Source organism: Narcine bancroftii, chromosome 2, assembly GCF_036971445.1.
Source record: "Narcine bancroftii isolate sNarBan1 chromosome 2, sNarBan1.hap1, whole genome shotgun sequence".
NCBI classification, from domain to species: domain Eukaryota; kingdom Metazoa; phylum Chordata; class Chondrichthyes; order Torpediniformes; family Narcinidae; genus Narcine; species Narcine bancroftii.
In genome coordinates, this window is record NC_091470.1 from 280,755,531 (window position 1) to 280,768,096 (window position 12,566).

The following is a 12,566-nucleotide window of genomic DNA, read 5'->3' on the forward strand; positions in this document are numbered from 1 at the left end:
AAATGTCCACGTCAGCTGCAGGCTCGTTTGTGGCTGACAAGTCCGATGCGGGACAGGCAGACACAGTTGCAGCGGTTGCAGGGGAAAATTGGTGGGTTGGGTGTTGGGTTTTTCCTCTTTTGTCAGTGAGGTGGGCTCTGCGGTCTTCTTCAAAGGAGGTTGCTGCCCACCGAACTGTGAGGCGGCAAGATGTACGGTTTGAGGCGATATCAGCCCACTGGCGGTGGTCAATGTGGCAGGCACCAAGAGATTTCTTTAGGCAGTCCTTGTACCTCTTCTTTGGTGCACCTCTGTCACGGTGGCCAGTGGAGAGCTTGCCATATAACACGATCTTGGGAAGGCGATGGTCCTCCATCCTGGAGACGTGACCCACCCAGCACAGCTGGATCTTCAGCAGCGTGGACTCGATGCTGTCGGCCTCTGCCATCTCGAGTACTTCGATGTTAGGGATGAAGTCGCTCCAATGAATGTTGAGGATGGAGCGGAGACAATGCTGGTGGAAGCGTTCTAGGAGCCGTAGGTGATGCCGGTAGAGGACACATGATTCGGAGCCGAACAGGAGTGTGGGTATGACAACGGCTCTGTATACGCTAATCTTTGTGAGGTTTTTCAGTTGGTTGTTTTTCCAGACTCTTTTGTGTAGTCTTCCAAAGGTGCTATTTGCCTTGGCGAGTCTGTTGTCTATCTTGTTGTCGATCCTTGCATCTGATGAAATGGTGCAGCCGAGATAGGTAAACTGGTTGACTGTTTTGAGTTTTGTGTGGCCGATGGAGATGTGGTGGGGCTGGTAGTCATGGTGGGGAGCTGGCTGATGGAGGACCTCAGTTTTCTTCAGGCTGACTTCCAGGCCAAACATTTTGGCAGTTTCCGAAAACAAGACGTCAAGCGCTGAAGAGCTGGCTCTGAATGGGCAACTAAAGCAGCATCGTCTGCTAAGAGTAGTTCATGGACAAGTTTCTCTTGTGTCTTGGTGTGAGCTTGCAGGCGCCTCAGATAGAAGAGACTGCCATCCGTGCGGTACCGGATGTAAACGGCGTCTTCATTGTTGGGGTCTTTCATGGCTTGGTTCAGCATCATGCTGAAGAAGATTGAAAAGAGGGTTGGTGCGAGAACACAGCCTTGCTTCACGCCATTGTTAATGGAGAAGGGTTCAGAGAGCTCATTGCTGTATCTGACCCGACCTTGTTGGTTTTCGTGCAGTTGGATAACCATGTTGAGGAACTTTGGGGGGCATCCAATGCGCTCTAATATTTGCCAAAGCTCTTTCCTGCTCACGGTGTCGAAGGCTTTGGTGAGGTCAACAAAGATGATATAGAGTCCTTTGTTTTGTTCTCTGCACTTTTCTTGGAGCTGTCTGAGGGCAAAGACCATGTCAGTAGTTCCTCTGTTTGCGCGAAAGCCGCACTGTGATTCCAGGAGAATATTCTCGGCAACACTAGGTATTATTCTATTTAGGAGAATCCTAGCGAAGATTTTTGCCTGCAATGGAGAGCAGCGTGATTCCCCTGTAGTTTGAGCAGTCTGATTTCTCGCCTTTGTTTTTGTACAGAGTGATGATGATGGCATCACGAAGGTCCTGAGGCAGTTTTCCTTGGTCCCAACAAAGCTTGAAAAACTCATGCAGTTTGACATGCAGAGTTTTGCCGCCAGCCTTCCAGACCTATGGGGGGATTCCATCCATACCTGCTGCTTTGCCACTTTTCAGTTGTTCAATTGCCTTATATGTCTCATCCTGGGTGAGGACCTCATCCAGCTCTAGCCTTAGGGGCTGTTGAGGGAGCTGGAGCAGGGCGGAATCTTGAACTGAGCGGTTGGCACTGAAAAGAGATTGGAAGTGTTCTGACCATCGGTTGAGGATGGAGATCTTGTCGCTGAGGAGGACTTGCCGTCTGAGCTGCGCAGCGGGCTTTGGACATGGGGTGAGGGGCCGTACACAGCCTTTAGAGCCTCGTAGAAACCCCTGACTAATACACCTGCATAAAGTATACACTGTTTAAAAGACAAAAGTCAGTACGATATGCAAAATAATTTTGGGGAAAAAATCAGTTTCGTCTTTAATTATGTGAAGTTCTTTTTAATCAAGCACATCCTGTAACTTGCAAAATTTAAATTTCAACCCTGGTTGTTAGCTCTGTAACAGCATTGAGATAGCCCCTAGGCTAACCATGCTGCTGTCATAACTCACTCTACCCTCCCCCCCCCCCTCCACTTTACAAGCCTTATATACTTAATACTCATAAAGGTAGTCTCCTACTAGGCAGGCAAGGGAGCCACTTTGGGAGGGTCACCCCAGTGGCAAGTGGCATCGACCGGCTCTTCATCCTAGTGTCCTGGTCAGGCCCTCGGCACAGCCCGGCTTGCCTCCTTGCTGGTGCCCCGGTTAGGCCCTCAGCTCACCTTCCTTTAAATTTGAACTCTATTCGCGAGACTGCAACAGTGTTGCACTCGCCACTGCACTGACCGTCATAGTCGATTCCTCATAATTAATTCTTCCCTCTTTCTCTCCTCTTCCCCCCCCCCCCACCTATTTACAGATAAAGCCTTACTAATATACTTGGTAATATGCTAATAAAACAAAGACGGGGAAAAGGGAGATGCTTTGGCAGAGTTGCCCCAGCGGCATGAAGCATAGACCATTCTTCATCCTGGCTACTGCCATTCTATTCAAATGCACCTTTATTTAAACTTTACTAGCTGAATGTTTGCTTTCAGGCGGTTGTGGTTTGGAGAACATCTACTTCTACAATTTTTAAGTTTTATTTAAAATTTTACTTATTATTTATTTTAACAACATCTATTTATTTATTTATTTATTTTCTGAGATTATTTGCAGGGTTTTTTTGCTGATTCTTTGAGTTTTGGTTGATATTTTTTGAATATTAAAAATTTAAAACCACAATACATTTAATTGCTCTCGCTCTCGCTCTCGCTCTCGCTCTCACACAAAGAAACGAGATTATTAAGTGGATCTATAGATTCAAATCAACTACCGTGAAATCAAGAACCAGGACGAGCTATTGAGAGCTTAAATTTCCAAACCAACATGTTATAGATATGGGCTCCATATTTTCAAAAAGAAGTGATATTTATTACTTAAGCTATTGTTATTATTTTCAAAAGGAATACAAGATCTCATTTCAGTATGCCATCTCTCCATCCCCAAGTCCATATCATACTTTCAAGTAATAGCTATACATTTCCTTGAAACCGCTAAAGCCAATCATAAAAATTCAATGTGATACATGGTTAACCTTAGTTTTAAACTAAACATTTTGATATCTCCAAGCAAAAATAACATTGGATCTAATGGATGGAGGAATGACGAAGATTGTTAAGAATTAAGACTTTCAATGAGAAAGAGAGAATATTGATCAAAATCTCTGAAAACAAGTTACAGACCAAATGCTGAAGTCACTAAGTTTAGAAGTAATAAAGGATGTAGGTCAGGGTTTCGGTCAAAATATTTTTGGAGGTGATGCATAAAATGGCTTTTCTATGAGTGTCATGGTGGTCTTCTCTGTATGATTTCTGATCTGGGTCAGGATTCATGTTGTAATCATGGTATTAATTGAAAACTGTTTTTGAAACATTTATTTTCTCAAATGCTCTGACTTGATATTTTGAATTTCACTTGGAAGAATTCAGCTTTAATAATCTGAAGAAATTAAAGAATAGTATCTCTGACAATATTTTAGATAATGGAGGGATATTGTCATTGTGCTCGGGAAGTTTCTTCTTATCTATTTCTCAACAAGCTTCATGTTTGGAAGATGTAATTTTTTTGCCTGTTGGAAGTAATATAAACTGATTTTTATTCATGAATTTGTTTCTAGGAATAATTTACAACCATGACAACAGAACCAGGTTCCGATTCTGAATCAAAGCAGGACCAAGAACAGAAGGAAGCTTCTGAGAAGAAAGAGACTGTAACTGATCAACAAGAGAGTGCTGAGCATCAGCAGGCAGACGGAATCGACGGAACCCCAGCAGGAATCCGTGCCTCTGAGAGGAAGGAGCAGGCAAGTTGTAGATTTATGTTGTACCTTTCAGATGAAGCCAACGAGGCTTGACAGTTATTAATATTCAAAGACCACAAGTTATTGTAATTGTTCCTTGTGCAGGGAATGTGCTCAATTTAATACTGGTGGTCCATCTTGTGTGACCTCAATGCGGTGTCAGCATGCATTTAATATCCACTCTCTGGTGTGGTTCCAGGTTATCAAGTCAGTGCCATGGTGAAGTAAAACTCATGACACTTGAAAAAGATTTGTGCTGCAAAGTAAAGATTTATTTGAGGGAGGAGGAATCTACCTGAACACACTGCACTCGGAAGGAAAAAGAATAGAATTTATTGTAAAACTTTGGTCAATTCAAAACTTGATACCTGTTGAGATGATACCAGTCAAGAGTTAAGAAAATTCTTTCTGCCATGTCCTAAACTTTTGATGTTGATGTAGATTATATTAAGTGAAATAACTTAAATTGTCTTCTGCCTCTTTTAACACTTCACCATTAAACTAAATGAAAACTGGAGGAGCATTTGTAAGTTTGGCCTTGCTTTTGTTGCACTTCATCTTAAAGCTTACTCATTTTGGCCAATATTGCCACAGGGGTCAGTATTGTACATTAATTATTTGGATTATGGAATGAATGGCATTGTGACCAAGTTTGTGGATGACATGAAGGTAAATGGAGGAGTAGGTAGTGTAGAGGAAATGGGAAGGCTGCGGAAGGTCTTGGACAGATTAGAAGAATGGACAGAGAAGTTGCAAATTTAATGTAATTTTGCAATGTGTACTGTCATGCACTTTGGTAGGAAAAAAAATGGTCAGACTTTTTTTTAAATGGGGAGAAAATTCGAAATACCCAGATGCAAAGGGACTTGCGAGTCCTCGAGCGCAGGATAGCCTGAAGGTATGTTGAGGCAGTCGTGAAGAAGCTAAATACAAGCTGGCATTCATTTCAAGAGGAATAGAATACAAATACAGGGCTATGATGTTGGTGAGACCTCTCTTGGTGTATTGTGAGCAGTTTTGGGCTCCTCATTTAAGAAAAGATGTGTTGACGTTGGAGAGAGTTCATAGGAGGTTCACCAGGTTAATTCTGGGAATGAAAGGGCTATCGTATGATGAACATTTGACAGCTCTTAGCCTGTACTCATTGGAATTTAGGACAACAAGGAGGAATTTCTTTGAAATATTTTAAACGTTGATGTAGATGTAGAAACGTTGTTTCCCATGCTGGGAGAGTCTAGGACAAGAGGGCACAACTTCAGGATTGAAGGACATTAGCTTAGAACAGAAATATGCAGGAATTTCTACAGCCAGAGGGTGAGCAATCCGTGGAATTTGTTACCACAGGCATTTGTGGATGCCAGGCCATTAGGTGTATTTAAGATAAGAGATTGGTGGTTCTTAATTAATCAGAGCATCAAAGGTTATGGGGAGAAGGCCAGGCAGTGGGGCTGAGTGGAGAATGTGGATCAGCTCATGATTAAATAGTGGGGCAGACTCAGTGGGCTGAATAGCCTATTTCTTCAATGTCATCTGGTCTTAATATTATGAATGCTGAGATGGGATTTTTGTATTGATAGGTGAAAATTAGCTCCTTGTTTCTTTGTCAAGATAATTTCTAAAATAAACCTTTTTTAAAAAATAAGTTTTCTAACCACATATGCTTCTCACAGTAAGCTTAATCAATGCAAATTTGATCTAAGACTGTAAAGAAAATATGTTCACAATTCATGCATCAGATATTCCCCACCATCCCTGCCTTGTCTCTGACTTTATATGCCTGTGGACTAGATTTTCCAAATTCAGGAAAAAATTTGTGTAGTCTATACTTACACTTAGATCTGAGAAATGAAGGAGAGGGAAGGAATTGCCTGTAGTGGTCTAGTTAACCTGGGCAAGTGTCCTACATATTAGACCAGCCTGACCTTGCTAGGCAATCATAAAAGGAATTAATTAGTTTCTTCAAGGTCTGGGAGGGAGGAGGAGTCATGTGATGGAGTAGTGGCCGGTAGGAGAATACCAGCCCTCTCCAGAAAAGAAGAAATAAAGTGAAGAAAATACAAAGTTCAATAAATACAAAACATAACAAGTAAAAGATAAAGTTGTAGAGAAAAGAAATACAATGGCACCCAAGAAGGAAAAAGTAAAAACAATGGGGGGAAAAAAAGAAGAAAAAAAGACGCCAGAAGAGAAAGGAGAAGGCCTTACCTGCATGAAGAAACAGGGAGCCATTGTGGAGAAGAGAGCCCGTTCTCCGAGATTGGTGATGACCCAATAGAGTCGTGACCTCCCGACCGCTGGACTGCAAAAATCGCTCTCTGAGCCAAACTAAAGTGCACTTATGAAGGAGAAAGAGAACACCAACAGGAGGGGGGCTCAGCTGAGGAGCGGGCAAACACAATGCAACCAGCTGAGGGTTGCCCGACACCAGGGCTCTCAACTGGAAGAAGAGGAAAGCGACAGGAAAGAGAGTGAAAGGAAATAAGAGCAGCAGCAGGAGGCCCAACAGATGAGTAGCCCAGAAGAAGAGGACCAACAGCAAGAAGCCAAGCAAGAAGCAGGCCAGAAAAGTGAGACAAGCAACTCATCAGGAAAGTCAGAAGAGACACAAATACAAGGAAGAGAAGAAGAAGACACAAACACAGGTGCAGACACAAGAAGAGGAAAAAGAAGACCAAGATCTGTACAGAGAAATAGAAGGTAAAACAGATTGACAGAATATAGATAGTATTTTTTCAAGAACAAATGAGAGCATTAAAAAAATGGTTGACATTAGAATTTAGTGAAATGAAAAGTACAGAAGAAAAAGTGAATAGATGTTTTTTTGAAGATTGTAGATACACAAGGGAATATATTGATAGGAGGGGATTTTAACCTTAATTTGGATCCAATGTTGGATAAAACTGGACAAAAGACTAGCAAAAAAATAAAGTGGCCAAATTAATGGTTAAATCAATGCAGGAAATGAAACTTATGGATATATGGAGGAGGCAGCATCCAAGGGAGAAGGAATACTCATATTATTTGAGTAGGCATAAAACATACTCAAGGATTGATGTTTTTGTTGTCAGCCCATATTCAAGGGAGAGTTAGGAAAATTAAATACAAAGCTAGATTGCTATCTGATCATTCACCCCTGTTATGAGCAATAGAACTGGAGGACATCCCACCAAGAACATATAGATGGAGGTTAAACTCCATGCTACTTAAAAGGCAGGAATTGAGAGAGCTTATTGAGCGCCAAATTAAAATGTACTTTGAAATAAATATGGAATCAGTGAAAGACAAATTTATATTATGGGATGCAATGAAAGCTTTCATTAGAGGGCAGATAATAAATTATGTAACTAAGATGAAAAAGGACTACAATGGGGAAATAGAACAATTGGAAAGGGAGATATTCATACAGAAAAGGAACGAGCAATAAGGGATGATATAAGAAAAAGAAGAGAATTGGCAGACAAAAAAAAATACAAAACATTACAAATGTATAAGGTGGAGAAGAACATAATGAAAATAAAGCAAAAGTATTACAAACTAGGAGAAAAAACGCACAAAATATTAGCCTGGCAACTAAAAACAGAACAAGCTAAAAGAACTGTATTGGCTTCAAGGAAAAAGGAGAAACAAATTACAATGGAGATTAATGAGAACTTTAAGAAATTTTATGAACAATTATACCAAACTGAGAACCAGGGGAAAGATGATAAAATAGAAGAGTTTTTAGCTAAAATTGAACTGCAGAAATTGCAAGGAGAGGAACAAAACAAGCTGATAAAACCATTTGAAATAGAGGAAGTATAGGATATATTAAAAAAGCTACCAAACAATAAAATGCCTAGAGAGGATGGATTCCCAATAGAATTCTATAAAACATTTAAAAAGTTATTAATTCCTCCTCTCCTGGAAGTAATGAACCAGATAGAAGAAACACAAAACTTGCCAGATTCATGTAAAACAGCAATAATTACAGTAATACCAAAGACTGGGAAGGATCCATTAACACCAGCATCATATAGACCATTATCTCTACTTAATTCAGATTATAAGATAATAGCAAAATTATTGGCAAACAGATTAGCCAACTGTATACCAAAAATAGTAAAACAAGATCAAACTGGATTTATTAAGAAAGACATACAGCGAATAATGTCTGTAAACTTATTAACCTAATTAATGTAGTTCAAGGAAATAAGGAGCCAACAGTGGCTGTTGCTTTAGATGCAGAAAAAGCCTTTGACAGAGTAGAATGGAATTATTTATTCAAAGTATTATAGAAGTTCAATCTACCAGAAAAATATATTAATTGGATTAAAGCATTATATAATGGACCATTGGCGAAGGTAACAGTAAATGGATATGTATCAAACCAATTTAAATTAAGTAGGTCAACTAGGCATGGATGTCCATTATCTCCCTCACTGTTCGGTTTAGCAATAGAACCATTGGCAGAACTGATAAAAACAGAAAATAAAATAAAATAAAAGCGATTTAAAAATAAAGGAGGAGTATAAAATCATTTTATTTGCAGATGACATCATAGTATACTTAACAGAACCAGAAATATCAATAAAAGAACTACATAAGAGATTGAAGGAATATGGAGAAATATTGGGGTACAAGATCAACACAAATAAAAGTGAAGTGATGCCGATGAGTAATGCGGATTATACAGAATTTAAAAAAGAATCACCATTTAAATGGCAAACACAAGCAATCCAATACCTAGGTATTAGGTTAGATAATAATTTAAGCCACCTATGCTAATTAAATTATCAGCCACTAATAAAGAAATTGCAGGAAGATTTGGAACATTGGAAAGAATTACCGCTAACATTGATAGGGAGGGTAAATTGCATTCAAATGAATGTCTTCCCAGGAATACAATACTTATTTAAATTGTTACCAATTCCCTTAACAGAGAAATTCTTTAATGAAATAAAGAGAATAATAAGGGAATTCTTGTGGAAAGGGGGGAAACCGAGGATAGTGTAAGATAAATTAACAGAGAGGTCCAACCAAGGAGGTTTGCAGTTTCCAAACTTGAAAAATTATTATAGAGCAGCACAATTAAGGTATATTCAGATTTTTATCAGACAAGGGAAAAACCAGATTGGACTAAGATAGAGCTAGATAAAATAGGGGAGAAGGTACTGAAACATATACTTTATAAGTGGGATGAAAAACTGGGATGATATAAAAGCTCGCCAGTAATGCATCATTTACTTAATACATGGAAGAAGATTCACTTAGAAAGGAAAAAAGAATTACCAAATACCAAAATTATTATTGACGCAAAATCAGCTAATCCCTTTTATAATAGATAACCTTTCCTTTAGAGAATGGAGAGAAAAGGAATTAAAAGAATAGAAAATTGTTTTTTGGGAAATAATTGATTAACATTTGAACAAATAAAGTACAAATATGGAATAACTCATGGTACAATGTTTGCATATCATCAACTGGAAGCTTATTTAAAGGATAAATTGGGAAACAGACTGAGATTACCAGAGGAAGCAGCTTTGAATATGTAATTACAGACACAATGATAATTAAAAGATTTATAATGGACATGTACATCAAGCTGCAAGAGAAGGAAAAGGATGAAATAAGCTATAAACCCAAACAAAAGTGGAAAAAGGATTTAAACATAAAGATAAAAATGAAACATGGGAAAAGTTATGTTCTGGAACTATGAAGAATATAAACACAAGGTTACACATGATACAGTATAATTGGTTACACAAGTTATATATCATGCCCCAAAAGTTTTTTAAAAATGGGATCCAACATTATCAGTTAGATGTTTTCTCTGTAGGAAGGAAATGGGAACAACAATACATGCAATTTGGGCATGTGAGAAAGTGAAAAAGTTTTGGGAAGATCTAAATCAGGTATTAAATAAAATCACATAAATCAACATACCAAAAAATCCAAAGGTCTTCTAAGTAATATAAGAAGTAAGGGATTAGGCCTCAAACTGGACGAACCGCAAAAAATATTTATTATGATTGCCTTAGCTGTAGCAAAAAAATGCATAATGTTAACTTGGAAAATGGAAGAGAGCATGAAAAATTCAGCAATGGTACAAGGAAATGAATAAATGTATCCTATTGGAAAAAATAACATATAATTTTAAAAAATAAAGTCACATTATTTGAACAACTTTGGGAACCGTACATGGAACATAACAGAGAGGGCTTGCCTCGGACCTCCACCCCCTAAAACATTAAGAAGACAAAATGACTTGATCCTGTGTGTAAAAGTAGATGACACATTTTTCTTGTTTATTTTTCATTGTGTGATGACATTGTTTAATGGTTTATTTTATAGTATATGTTGAATGTTTATTGGTTTTGGAGGGGGGTGGGAAGGGGGGAGAAAAGGTAGGGGGGAAAAAAGGGGAGAAAATGCTACTGTGTACATTTAAGAGGGAAATGTTTGTATGTATTTTGGTTGATATGGTTCACAGTGTGAAAAATAAAAAATTATATTTTTAAAGTTCTGGGAGGAAGAGTTTGTAGGAGCATTGTTACACTCTTGTGCTCATGGAGTCTTGCGTCACTTCCATTTCATCCTATCTGAAATGAACTCCCCGCCAACCCCCCCCTACTTTTGTGGAGCGTCATCCAGCGACGACAATCTGTACGTGATTTGGTTTAGAATAGAATAAGTGAGATGCTGCTGACATTATATGGGTCAAATAAATTTCATTTCTTTCCAACTATGTATTTAAAAAAAAATGTAGATGATGTTTTTGAAAAGGTTAGTCTGATGCTTGCTAGCTTGTGTGGTTTTTGATGTCTTGAGGTACCAGACTAATGAACCGAATTGTAGTAGCATGAATGGAAAGTTTATGCAGGATTCTGGTTAATGGGGATGACTTGAATTAGAAAAGAGTTTTTGATCAGTATTTAATGAAATTTGATGTGAGAAGAAGGATGGATTTAGAGAAAATTTTCAGTTTATAATAAGGAACTATTAGGACTGACAAAAGAGGTCGTCTTTGGGTCACTGCAGTAGCTCGAGCAGTCAGCAATGCTGAAAATTTACATGAAAGCCTTTCAATGTGGTGAAGATGCCCCAAGGTAATATAAGGCATTACAGGGAGTAGCTGGAGTACTTGCCGGAGGAAAAACAGGCATAAAATATATTTGGATTCATAAAATACTGCAGCATGGAAGGAAGGGATTCAGTCCATTGCACCTGTGCTTAATTTAAGATCTAGCTGAGACATTCTCTCCAATCTGCCTGCTTGTTGCTTCACAATCCGCTGTTGATCTGAGTGTTACCTTAAATGATTGGGACTGTCTTTTCCTTGGATCAATTGACCTACCACAAATATTAAAAACCCATCTGCTGCCTAGATGATACCTTAATTTTGGAGTATGTTGCTATGAGATACAAGATGAATTTAAACAAAATTCTTTATCACCAAATACCTTTATTTATATCAACCGTAAATAGGTTCACAGAACATTAACGTGATGAAAGATGAGTTGATTTAATGGAGATGTATAAGATTATGAGGGGCTTAGATAAGGTAGATAGCCGGCATAATTTTTCCTAAGATGACAGTGGCAAATCCCAGAGAACATCTGTTTAAGATGAGTGAAGAAAAGTTTAGGGGTGATGTCAAAGGAAGCTTTCTTGTGCAGAATGGTGGGTGCCTAGAATGCATTGCAGGGGGTGGTGGTTGGACATGGCGTAGCTAGTGGGGTGCGGGGGATGACCCTCTCCCACCCCCCCCCCAGTTCTGACACTGAAAAATGTGCTCCCCTGCACCCCTCCAGCTACGCCACTGTCTGCAATAAGTTCAGTTGATCCTACCTCAGTGGTTCCTGATGAAGCAGCAGGGCTTCATCCATTTGTGCTAGAAGTTGCGATCTCCCAGACCTTTGTTCAGGAACCTCTTGACGAAACCAGGGATAATGCCCCACAAAAGGCACCTGCATCTGGACTCTGTGGAGCTGAGTGGATGCTGTGAGGTGGCTGGGCTGTGCAGGCAGCCACCAGGCAAGTTGGGGAGCGACAGGTAGTACTAATGCACCACATTCCAGTGCTGGAGAGCAGAGCAAAGGTGGTGATGCGGTCCTCATGGTGAGCGCTGTCTGTCTGCATCCATCAGCCGAGCTCATGGATGACAGTAAGACTGCTCTTTCCGCGATCAACCCCACATTCACTGACTAAAACCCCATGAAGTGTGTGCATGTGTTGGCTGGGAGAGGGGGAGGTATGTTGGGGGAGGGATAATACAGATGCGAGAAGGAAACTTATCCCAACATTAGGGTGGGGGGTTAACCTATAACACTTGTGATTGATGCATCCATTCTGGCTTTGGCAGTGAGAGGGGATTGAGCCCGAAATCAGCAATGGGTCTTGGCCAAAAGCTCTCCCTCCACAAATGCCTGATGAAGCCCTTTCCACTTCACTCACAGCAGCTTGCGGCCTGCTGCAGATCCCAACATCTACACTCTCTGTTGTCTCCCCTTGCTGTTGGAGTTGCACCTCCCGACCCGTGGACTGATCAGAAGGATGCGTGGGATGCGATGG

At 39.7% G+C, this 12,566-nt stretch overlaps 1 protein-coding gene across 10 annotated transcripts in view; it reads left to right on the plus strand.

Moving 5' to 3' along the window:
* Positions 1–12,566, plus strand: part of LOC138755334 (band 4.1-like protein 3) — a 267,478-nt gene that overhangs the window by 161,166 nt on the left and 93,746 nt on the right. For all 10 annotated transcript variants that reach the window (XM_069921122.1, XM_069921130.1, XM_069921123.1 and 7 more), the window contains one exon: positions 3,834–4,019. In XM_069921122.1, the coding sequence (XP_069777223.1) occupies positions 3,849–4,019 (171 nt within the window). In that variant the 5' untranslated portion in view covers positions 3,834–3,848. The remainder of the gene's footprint in view (positions 1–3,833; positions 4,020–12,566) is intronic.